This window comes from Natrix helvetica, assembly GCF_964273705.1.
Source record: "Natrix helvetica genome assembly, chromosome: Z".
Classification (NCBI taxonomy): Eukaryota; Metazoa; Chordata; class Lepidosauria; order Squamata; family Natricidae; genus Natrix; species Natrix helvetica.
The window spans coordinates 43,239,681-43,251,859 of NC_138554.1; the positions used below are offsets into that span (position 1 = coordinate 43,239,681).

The 12,179-nt window shown below is 42.9% G+C and overlaps 1 protein-coding gene across 1 annotated transcript in view; it reads right to left on the minus strand.

Moving 5' to 3' along the window:
• The window catches only part of TBX21 (T-box transcription factor 21), a 55,143-nt gene that overhangs the window by 4,760 nt on the left and 38,204 nt on the right, over positions 1-12,179 (minus strand). Inside the window, exon 2 of the mRNA XM_081969732.1 lies at positions 2,788-2,942. Coding sequence (XP_081825858.1) covers positions 2,788-2,942 — 155 coding nt within the window. The remainder of the gene's footprint in view (positions 1-2,787; positions 2,943-12,179) is intronic.

The following is a 12,179-nucleotide window of genomic DNA, read 5'->3' on the forward strand; positions in this document are numbered from 1 at the left end:
GTAATATTTAATAAATTATTTCTATATAGTAAACATTTAGGGGTCAATGGACAATCTGATTGATGAGCAGAAGAATTTTGGGACTCCTAGTTTGTTCTATCTTAAATTCTTAATCTCTAAATTTCAAATCCATTGAACAATCAGGTCATGTAGTTTACTTTATAGCAGTGGGCCTTATAACAAGTTTATAGTAGTTTACTTCATAGCAGTGGAAACACACTTTGCGCATGCTCAGACACATCTTTAATTTATTATTTCATATAATAAATTTTGTGTTGTCTATAGGAATAGTCTTCATGAATAGAAAGAGGAATTAATTATGTACTTTTGCCACCCTGAATTGTTTATAAGAATGATAAAAGTGGGATAAAAAAATTTAAAGATGTACTAACATTTTGTTAACAGGTTTTTAATGACTACAGTGCCATTTCTCATCTCTGGCAGCAGATGGAGCAATGGTTCTTGAAACTGGGGTAATATTTGAAAATGCAATTGGGATGGTGGAATGGCAACAATGATAGGATTTTTTTTTTCACTTTCCAATTTGAATCTGAGAAATTTAAACAACATCCATCCCGTGTGACGATTTTATGTACAAATTATCTGCTAAAATAATTTTTTTATATTTGGACTAGTATTAATAGTACGGCTGTTTTTAAATAATCAATGATATAAATAAGGATTCCATTTAGGACTCAAAGCCATTTTCCTCCACCTTAGCATTCCAGGTAAGTTCTAAGCCAGTAAAAAAATGGAATGGTTCCATAGAGATATTCGGAGCAATTGTAGCTTCTGTCATTGAGGAGATGGAAAATGGGGTTAACTGATTGGGCAGGTATTATGGGGTGAAAGAAACATTTTAAATATTTTAGTTGCAAGCTGCTCAGAGTCACTGAGGGTGAGTTGGGTGGCCATTTAAATTTTCTTTAAAATATTTTTCTAGATTCAAAGTTTCTAGCATTGTTTTCCTTTCCTTTCTTTTTTTAAAAGAGGGCTCTAATATTTCAGTTTACCCAAAATGATAATAACTGATACTTAGCACCTGCCTTTGAGGCTGCCATATCAGGATGTTGTTATTAGTCTCATTGATTGGAAACAGGAAATAACTGCTTCCTTATAGGGCTTCCTCCAAAATCCTAATTTCCATCTAGGATCTTAATTTTTTAAAGATCCCTTTGAGGATCCTTAGAGTCCATCTAAAATACTATTTTCCAACTTGGATAGCACTCCTGACTACTTATTTTGGACAATTAAATATTATTCCTTTAGAGTGTAATAAGAAGAACCGTTTTTTTTTTTTTAGTATCTGAGGTGTAATATAGGGGTCCCCAATCCCTAAGGCAGCGGGCCACTACTGGGCCACAGCCCTTTCAGAACGGGTTGTGAAAGCAGTGGACAAGCATATGTGTGTGCGTGCAGCTCCTCTTCCATGAGTGACGAATGTATGAAGCTCCATTTGTTCAAGCGCCCCTGCATGCGTTTGCCCCTCATAGAGAACCATCCCCTGCCCCTTCCTGATGGTCCACCAAGCAGGAAAGGTTGGGGACCACTGGTGTAATACCTCTGTGCATTCCTGACATCATCATCAGGTTCATTTCATTGTTATTTATTAATGCCCAATGGTAGGATACAGTAGGCCTCAACTTATGACCCATTGCTTAGCACCTATTTAAAGTTACAGCAGACCCCCAAAAGGTACTTATAACCTGGATTCAAAGTTCCAATGCCTTCCCACACACAAACATGCAGACACAGTCACATGATCGCTTTTGGGATGTTCAAAAACTGGCCCACATTTATGGCTGTTTAGAGTATCCTACGGCCATATGACTGATTTACAGTGTTTTTTGCTGGAAACCAGCATTTATTTCCAATTTGTGACAATGACAACTTGCAGACAGTGGATTTCATTTAACAACCACATTAGTGTAATGTTCACTTAACGATTGCCACAAAAATGTCATAAAATCAGGCTGGTCGTGCTTAGGTGCCTCAATTTATGATTGTCATGATATATGACAGAAATTCCAGTGTTCGTTATGGTTATGTTGAGGTTTACCCATAAATGTTTTGGGAAGTCTTTGTAGAAAAGCAACAGATAAATATTTTAAATCTATGAATTCCTATATATGAAATAAAAGATTCATGACCAAATTGAACCAAAAACGAATCCTGAATACTGTATGTGAAGAAATAATAAGTGTAAGAAATAGGGCTGTGTGATGTTGAAAGTAATGGGTGCTTGGGAGCATGCTTGATCATCTCTATAATAACTTCATATTCCTAGGAAAAGGAATATTATTAAGAGTAGCCATTGGAGAATTCAGGAGCACCTCCATGTGTTACAAAGCATCCCCCCGCCAAATCTGAAATGCTGCATGCACACAGAAGAAAGCATTCAGATTCATGCATTTCTTTTATTATTTTATTATCTTGGATTGGACCGAATATGTTATCTAGAAGCTTAAACTATCATGGACCTTCTCCTCATTCATGCTGCTATAGATGCCGGAGGATGAGTCCAATAGCGGTAGAAGCCTGAGGATGGGAAGCACATATTTTTATTGCTGATTTTTTATTATTCATTTTATAGTATGGGGCCAAACTAGATTTAATTTAAGGTGGTAAATTACCTCTTTTTAGAAAAGAAAACAGAATAGTAGTTCATGCACATACACTTAAAAGATTTGTTTAAATGTTTGCTGTATTAGAATCCTGACTGTAATTTTATTCCTCTGAAAGAGAGAGAAGAGACAATGAAGAAAAAGATGATTTCTCTAGTTATACCTGGCATGTTTCCCTCGGCCTTGCCGCACTGAACCCATTTCCCTCCTTGGTATCGCCAGTGGTGCTGATCCACTAACCCAACATTCACATGGATGCTATAATGAGCCACAGGATCCAGCCCGGTGATGTTGAAACTCAGAAATGGAAACATCCTCCTAATTGATGAGGTAGAAAGAAGGATTGGGGAAGAGAAAAAAGAAAGGTAGGCTATCACTTTACATATTTTCCACAAACTCAGTTTGTTCTCTGCTTGTATGCTGAGACATGCCTGTGGTCAAGTAAGGCACAATTTTTAAGAAAAGGTTATGACAAACTTTCACACTTCAGTTTTCTTTGTGTATTACTTATTATTAGAAAGTAATTACAAAATGATACAATCCTTGCTTGGCCCTATTGCATTTGAAATCTTAATTGTGCAAAGTAATTAATGTAATATGCATTCCCACCAAATTCTTACTTTCCAACTATGTACCCACAGGTAGTCTACATATTGTTTACATATTACACACACACACGCACACACACACATGCGCGCGCACACGCACACACGCGCAATGTTGAATAACTTTGCATTTTAGAGTTTCTTATTACTTAGTATCGATGTTTCTTCTGATTTATATCTTTGTGTCTATGTTGGAAAAAGCTGACCAGATCAGAACACATATGAAGGAGGGCTTAGGAGGATCTTTGGCATGAAAAAGGCTACTGTAGAAAGGTGGGATATAATTTGGATCAATCAATCAATCAAGTATTTATTAATACTCATTCAGATATACTCCAATAAACATAAGAAAATAAGTATGACATAGTGATTAAAGAGCTTGACTAGAAGTGGGGAGACCTAGCTTTAGTCCTCCCTGGATCATGGAAACTAGATGGGTGATTTTGGACCAATCACTTCCTTTCATCCTAATGAATATTAGATTCTGTCGCAAGCTGGCTTATAAACAAAATATCTTGTCTCATCATTCAACAACAACAACATTATTGAACATAGAAATGTTTATGGTTCAATGCTTAAATATAAAATTAATCTTTCATTGATTGATTGGCATATCAAAAATTAAGCAAATGTCTAACTTGACTTTGCGGCATGTCACCCACCCTCAGCTAACCCTCCTTTCCAAACCAAAGAGAAACAATTATTTATCTCCTTCCACATTTAAGCCACATTGAACAGTAGTGGCAGCAATGTTGATACTAAGCTTGAGAAGTATCCTGGGCCTCAAACTTCAGCCCTAGCACTACTACTGACCCTCAAAAATGCTACTTTGTGTTGCTGTCCAAAGTGCAACTGGCTCCCATGGTCTATCAAAGGCTGCTCTGGGTCATACAAGGTCTTTATTCTTGAAAAAGTTTTGGAGAATGCTTTTCTTTAGCCCCTACATGCTCTGCAAACCACCCAAAAATGCTCTATTCTCATGTGATTTTTGAAGACCCTGGAGGTCATGCAGGAACACACCAATTCTTGTATAGCTTCCATAGCCTCCAAAGTGTATTTTCAAGTGTATTTGTTGTCAGGTATTGTTGAATGCTGATGAGTCATCCAAAACATTGTGGCATGTCACTTTTGACACATGTGTCATAAATTCTCCATCACTGTGTTAGAAGTATTTCTTCCAAAGAAAGAAAGGAAGAGGAAAGAAAAGAGATAAATTTTCATCCTGAATCAAAATAATCCTTTGCTTCCCATCTGTTCTTGCTGGTGGTCGTGAATGTACAATACACCCTCCAGCTTCTTTGATGGCTGCATTTAGCCCTAAGAAGGTTTATTTACTTCCCAAAGGACAATTTCCAACCATTCACAATTGGTTCGCCTAATTCCAACAGGGCAGCTCAAACAGAATAGAACAAGTTCTATATTTTCTTTCATGAAGAACTGTTGAATTGACTGCGACAGATGTAAGAACAGCTCTGTTTCTTTTTCACCCCCTCTGACCTTAAGCAGATTCTCTACCTTACCATTTCCCTATTGCTCCTCCCTCCCTCTTTCGTTCCCCTTCTGCCACATTTCCGGTTCAGAAATAGACGCTGCTACTATTTTCAGAGAAAGTGAGAAGAGGAGAAAGGGAGAGAGAAAACCCCTCAAGACAGATGGACAAAACGTCAGATGGCATGAAAAGTTTATTCCCAGGGCAAATTGTTTGATATTTGAGAATGGAGAATCCAAATCACACATACACAGACATTGAATAATGTGGTGCTTGCTTACAAAAGTTTTTCTGCATAATTAAAATAACTCCTGTCTGAACAGTTCCGATCAACTTGGATGGGACCTATGCAAAATAATTTCTTATTAGATCATTGTATAGCAAGTATCAAACTTAGCTATCAACCTTTTGAAACACATTCTGCAATATTGGTGCTAATAAAATGGATTATGGTTGCCACGCTGGGTACAATTTGTTAGCAATCTTTTACCATACATCCACATATATACTAATATAACTGAGGGGTGAGGAGAAACTTAAAGAAGGCATTCTGATTGTGCAAAAAGGACTGTCAGCAACCTGGCACGAGACACACTTGTTACAGTTCTCAAAGGAATATATATATGTATGTATATATATATATATATATATATATGTATGTATGTATGTATGTATGTATGTCTGTCTGTCTGTCTGTCTGTCTGTCTGTCTGTCTGTGTGTGTGTGTGTGTGTGTGTGTGGTGTGTGTGTGTGTGTATGTATGTATATGTATATATATACATACAAACATGCATACATACAAACATACATACATACATACATATATATTTGTTTTCATAGATTTTTCATAGACTCAGGATATCACTACACTAGAGCTCAGGATGTCATCACACAGCCCATTAGCCAGGTCGTTACAACACAAAAGACTAATGGGCACACAGCTAGTATCTCAGCCAGTCAGGATGCTACGAAACAGCTGACTAATCTGCATACATCAACTCCATCAACTAATCAAGATGTAACAACAAAGACAACCAACCCGCTTACAGCAACAAAACCAGCACTCCACACCCCCCCATCAATATTTATAGAAGGACGGCAGCTCCGATCACGCTTTGTTCGCACAAGCACGAAGCCGAAGGCACCAGCCTGAAGATGGCGATTGGGATCTCATCGAAACGTCACCAAGATACTCTCAAACTTACACAGGAAGCAACCTGAATATGCCAAGATCTGCATATATATACATATACATATACATATACATACATACACACACACACACACACACACACACATATATATATATTCTCCAAAGAAACACAATTAACAACCTAATCCAAAAGGAGACAACCCCCCAAGTACCGAGACACAGAACAGGACAACGGCATCAAAAGACTAATGGGCACACAGCTAGTACCTCAGCCACACAGGATGTTACAAAATAGCCGACTAATCTGCATACATACAACTCCATCAACTAATCAAGATATAACAACACATCCAACCAACCCGTTTACAGCAACAAAGCAAGCACTCCACACACCCCTACCAATATTTATAGAAAGACGGCAGCTCCAATTACGTTTTGCTTGCACAAGCATGAAGCCAAAGGCACCAGCCTGAAGATGGCGAGTGGGATCTCATTGAAACGTCACCAAGATACTCTCAAACTTACACAGGAAGCGACCTGAATATGCCAAGATCTGCATATATATACATCAGCAAGATACTCTCAATCTTACACGGGAAAAGACCCGAATATGCCAAGAGCTGCATACCTGTACCCGTGAAAATCTACGAAAACATATATATATATATATATATATATATATATATATATATATATATATATGTGTGTGTGTGTGTGTGTGTGTGTGTGTGTGTGTGTGTGTGTGTGTGTGTGTGTGTGTGTGTGTGTTACAACCCCTGGTATGCCCAAATATGGGAGGGAGCTCACTACTCCCTCTTTCTGTCGTTCGGCTCATTACAGAAGACCATCCAGGCAGAAAACCATATTTTTATTTTTAATGTTGACTTTTTATATTTGTGTTGTATTTGTGCTGATAAATAAATAAAGGGAGACTAGTATAGATCTATTTCAAGCTATTTAGCTCTCATCAGCTAGCCATACCCTTACTGGGATTCGAATCAGGGCTGTATTACATATTAGGCAGTTGTATTAGCCACTAAGCCACAGGCATTCCTCCTTATCAGCTAAGCCAGGGAAATAGGTATGTATTCGTGTTCAAATCCCAGTAAGGGTATGGCTAGCTGATGAGAGCTAAATAGCTTGAAAAAATCTATACTAGTTTCCCTAGACTATACTAGTCTCCCTAGACTATACTAGTCTCCCTATACTAGTCTCGCGGGCAGGCGCGAGGACATTAGAAGAACGTGTAGTCGGTTGGGAGACCGCGGCTGCTGGACACGCCCGGTCACGTGCACCAACCCCCGCAGCCTAGGTGGACAGGATCGGCAGAGCCTGGGCCTTAGGCTGATGCTGTGTAACGCGAGGTCCGTGGTTAACAAGGCCCCCCTCATCAGTGACTTGATCACAGAGGGGGAGCCGGACCTCGCAGGAATAACGGAAACCTGGTTGGGACCGGAGGGAGGGTTGCCCCTCGGGGAAATGTGCCCTCCAGGTTACCGTGTATTCCACCAGCCACGGGCCCAGGGTAGGGGTGGATGGGTAGCGATAATTATTCGGGAAGATTTGGCACCGAAAGAATTCACTGTGTCGCAGATATCTGGGTGTGAGTCTCTGGGCGTGAGATGGGGCCCAGGGAGACAGTTGGGCCTGTTGATAGTATACTTGGCTCCCCGCCATACATCAACGGCCCTGCCCGGACTCCTCGAGCGGATCGCTGAGATGGCGGTTGAAACCCCCAAGCTATTAGTGATGGGGGATTTCAACCTGCCGTCGATGGGAGAAGCTTCCGAGGTAGCTCGGGAATTCATGGCTTCCATGACAGCCATGGATCTGACTCAAGTAATTCGGGACCCCACACATGAGAGAGGCCACACACTGGACCTTGTGTTTGTCTCCGACCAGTGGTCGAGTGATCTGGCAATAGGGGATTTAGCCATCACGGCCCTGTCATGGTCAGATCACTCACTTCTCCAGCTGGACTTCCCTGGCACTACCCCCCGCTGCGGGGAGGCGGAGCCGGATTGTCCTAGATGGTTCTGCCCCAGGCGTCTGATGGAACCAGATAGGTTCCAGGCGGAGCTTGGGCCACCTCCTGCAGACCTGTCCCGCTCCCGGGCAGAGGACCTGGTAGCTGCATGGAATAATGCGGCTGCCGGAGCCTTAGACCGGGTTGCGCCTTTGCGGCCTCTCCGATGGCAACGATCGACCCGGGCTCCCTGGTTTAACGGGGAGCTAAGGGCGATGAAACGCCACAGGAGATGCCTAGAGAGCAAGTGGAGATCCTCCCGCTCCGAATCTGACCGAACACAGGTAAGAGCCTACTTAAGGACCTACCTTGTGGCAATAAGAGTGGCCAAACGCCGATATTGTGCCACCCTTATTGCGTCCGCAGAGAACTGCCCTGCCGCCCTGTTTCGGGTGACCCGCTCCCTTCTGTCACAGGGGCAGCGGGATCCCCCATTGCAGGGCAGGGCATAGGAATTCGGGGAATACCTGCAGGATAAAATCGATCAGATCCGGAGGGAATGGACCCCCTTCAGTGCTCCAGGGGGGGCGTCCGAGGCGAGTCTTGAGAGACCACGCTGGGAGGAGTTTGACCCTGTTGTCACCGAAGATTTGGACAGGTTGCGCGGGCGACTGCGAGCCACCACATGTTTACTGGACCCATGTCCCTCCTGGCTTGTACTGGCTTCCTGGGAGGGTTCACGAGGCTGGCTACTGGGACTGGTGAACGTTTCGGTGAGTGAGGGCCTTTTACCAGCCACCTTGAAAGAGGCGGTGGTGAGGCCCCTGCTCAAGAAGCCTTCTCTGGACCCAAAGGAGCTAGCAAATTATTGTCCTGTCTCCAAACTTCCTTTCTTAGCGAAGGTTGTTGAGAGTGTGGTGGCTCAGCAGTTCCCGCGTCACCTAGAGGAATCTGATTATCTAGACCCGCGCCACTCCGGCTTCCGACCCGGCCACAGCACGGAGACGGCCTTGGCCGCGTTGGTGGATGATCTCTGGAGGGCAAAGGATAGGGGTTGCTCCTCTATCCTTGTCCTATTAGACCTCTCGGTGGCTTTCGATACCATCGACCATGGTATCCTATTGCGCCGTCTGGAGGGGTTGGGGGTAGGAGGCACCGTGTTGCGGTGGTTCCGCTCCTACCTCTCTGGCCGGACGCAATGCGTGTTGGCAGGGGAGCAGAGGTCGACCCCGAGGCCCCTTACTTGTGGGGTCCCACAGGGGTCGGTCCTCTCGCCTCTCCTGTTCAACACATATATGAAGCCGCTGGGCGAGATCATTCGTGGTTTTGGGGTGGGATATCATCTGTACGCTGACGACACGCAGCTGTACATTTCCACCCCAAACCACCCCAACGAGGCCGTCGAAGTGATGTCCCGGTGTCTGGAAGCCGTGCGGGTCTGGATGGGGGACAACAGGCTCAGGCTCAACCCCTCCAAGACAGAGTGGCTGTGGCTCCCGGCCTCCCGGTTCAACCAGTACATCCCATCTCTGGCCATCGGGGACGAGCAATTAGCCCCGGTGGAACGGGCGCGCAATTTGAGCGTCCTCCTAGATGCCCGGCAGGCTATGGATGACCATGTGGCAGCCGTGGCGAGGGGGGCGTTCCACCAGGTTCGCCTGGTGCGCCAATTGCGACCCCTTTTGGACCGGGATGCCCTGCGCACAGTCACTCACACGCTGGTGACGTCCCGCCTGGACTACTGCAATGCTCTCTACATGGGGCTCCCCTTGAGGTGCGCCCGGAGATTGCAGTTGGTCCAGAATGCAGCCGTGCGGGTAATTATGGGGAGAACGAGGTTCTCCCATATAACACCTCTCCTGCGCGAGCTGCACTGGCTTCCTGTAGCCTACCGGGTGCGCTTCAAGGTGTTAGTCACCATCTTTAAAGCGCTCCATGGCACAGGGCCTAGTTACCTGCGGGATCGCGTCCTGCCCCACACATCCCTGCGACCTATTTGCTCGCACAGAGAGGGACTTCTCCGGGTGCCGTCCTCCAGAGAGTGTCAGAGGGCGGCGCCCAGGAGTAGGGCCTTCTCTGTGATGGGCCCTACCCTTTGGAATGACCTCCCCCAGACATTAGGACAACAACTGACCTCCGCTCCTTCCGTATTAAACTTAAGACCCACCTGTTCCGACTAGCCGGCCTGGCTTAAATTTAGAGCTTCTCCACCTCTTGGGCATTTTTAATTGTTAATTTTAATTTTAATTTTTAAATTTTAACTGTCATTGGGGTTTTAATTGTCTTAAAGTACTGTAATTTATTTATTTATTTTCCACCTCCTCCATATTATATTATATTGTTGTGACCATTGCTATTGTACGTCGCCCCGAGTCCCTGGGCGGAGAGGGGGCGACTAAGAAGTCAAATTAAATAAATAAATAAATAAATAAATAAATAAATTTATTTATTTAACAGCACAAATACAACACACACACACACACACACATATACACACGCACATGCACACACACACACACCATATATATGTATTTGAACCAACCCATCATGATTCATTGTCTTTTTCCTTTTAATCTATTGAAATACAGGAGCATCTTGAATAGGGTAAAGAGGGGGCTGAAACATAAAGTGAATATAACAAGTGTTATTTTCTGTTCATTATTTTTAAAGACTTAATGATTGTCACAGATAACCTTCCTTTCCCTATATGGCAAATGATGTAAAATTTAGTATTAGTAGTATTTATTAGACTTGTTAGCCGCTCCCTCTCCACAAAGGGACTCGGGGCAGCGTAGGTAAATGTAGGTATATGCATTATACTAAAAATAGCATTTCCCCATAGATGACTAACTTGTATATTGTCAGAAAATTCTTATATTCCCGAGTTGTCAAATGAAAACTCAGAGACACACATGTGGTTCAGCAATTTAAGCTAATATTAAATACCTTTTCTTGAAGAAGTACATGTATGTATGTACATGTAGCACAAAGCATTAAGTAGGGCAAAAGGTATGATTAGGAAATTAATAAGCATCCTTTATACAGGTAAAACTCAAAAAATTAGAATATCGTGCAAAAGTTTATTTATTCCAGTAATGCAACTTAAAAGGTGAAACTAATATATGAGATAGACTCATTACATGTAAAGCAAGATAGTTCAAGCCGTGATTTGTCATAATTGTGATGATTATGGCTTACAGCTCATGAAAACCCCAAATCCACAAACTCAGAAAATTAGAATATTGTGAAAAGGTGGAATATTCTAGGCTCAAAGTGTTCCACTCTAATCAGCTAATTAGCCATAACACCTGCAAAGGATTCCTGAGCCTTTAAATGGTCTCTCAGTCTGGTTCAGTAGGAATCACAATCATGGGAAAGACTGCTGACCTGACAGTTGTGCAGAAAACTATCATTGACACCCTGCATAAGGAGGGAAAGCCTCAAAAGGTAATTGCAAAAGACGTTGGATGTTCCCAAAGTGCTGAATCAAAGCACATTAATAGAAAGTTATGTGGAAGGGAAAAGTGTGGAAGAAAAAGGTGCACAAGCAGCAGGGATGACCACACCCTGGAGAGGATTGTCAGGAAAAGGCCATTCAAAAGTATTGGGGACTTTCACAAGGAGTGGACTGAGGGTGGAGTCAGTGCATCAAGAGCCACCATATAGACCGATCCTGGACATGGGCTTCAAATGTCGTATTTCTCTTGTCAAGCCGCTCCTAAACAACAAACAACATCAGAAGCGTCTTACCTGGGCTAAAGAAAAATAGACCTGGTCTGTTGCTTAGTGGTCCAAAGTCCTCTTTTCTGATGAGAGCAACTTTTGAATCTCATTTGGAAACCAAAGACCCAGAGTATGGAGGAAGAATGGAGAGGCACACACTGCAAGATGCTTGAAGTCCAGTATGAAGTTTCCACTGGTCATCTGCTGGTATTGGTACACTGTGCTTCATTAAGTCCAGGGTTAATGCAGCCGTCTACCAGGAGATTTTGGAGCACTTTATGCTTTCTTCCGCAGACGAGCTTCATGGGGATGCTGACTTCATTTTCCAGCAGGACATGGCACCTGCCCACACTGCCAGAAGACCCCAAAACTTGTTCTTCTTTCTTCTTCTTTTTTTTTTCACATTTCTAAACCGCCCCCTCTCCCAAAAAGGGACTCGGGGCGGTGTACAGTCCACAATAAATCACAGATAAAATACAAATATAAATAGAGCTATAAATATATGTATGTATGTGGAGGAGGTTAAAATTAAGAGTCCTGTACAAAAGAATAAATATGAGGCTAAAAGCCCTAAAAACAATTAAAACTAAAACAATACCCTTAAAATAACCAGATGAGA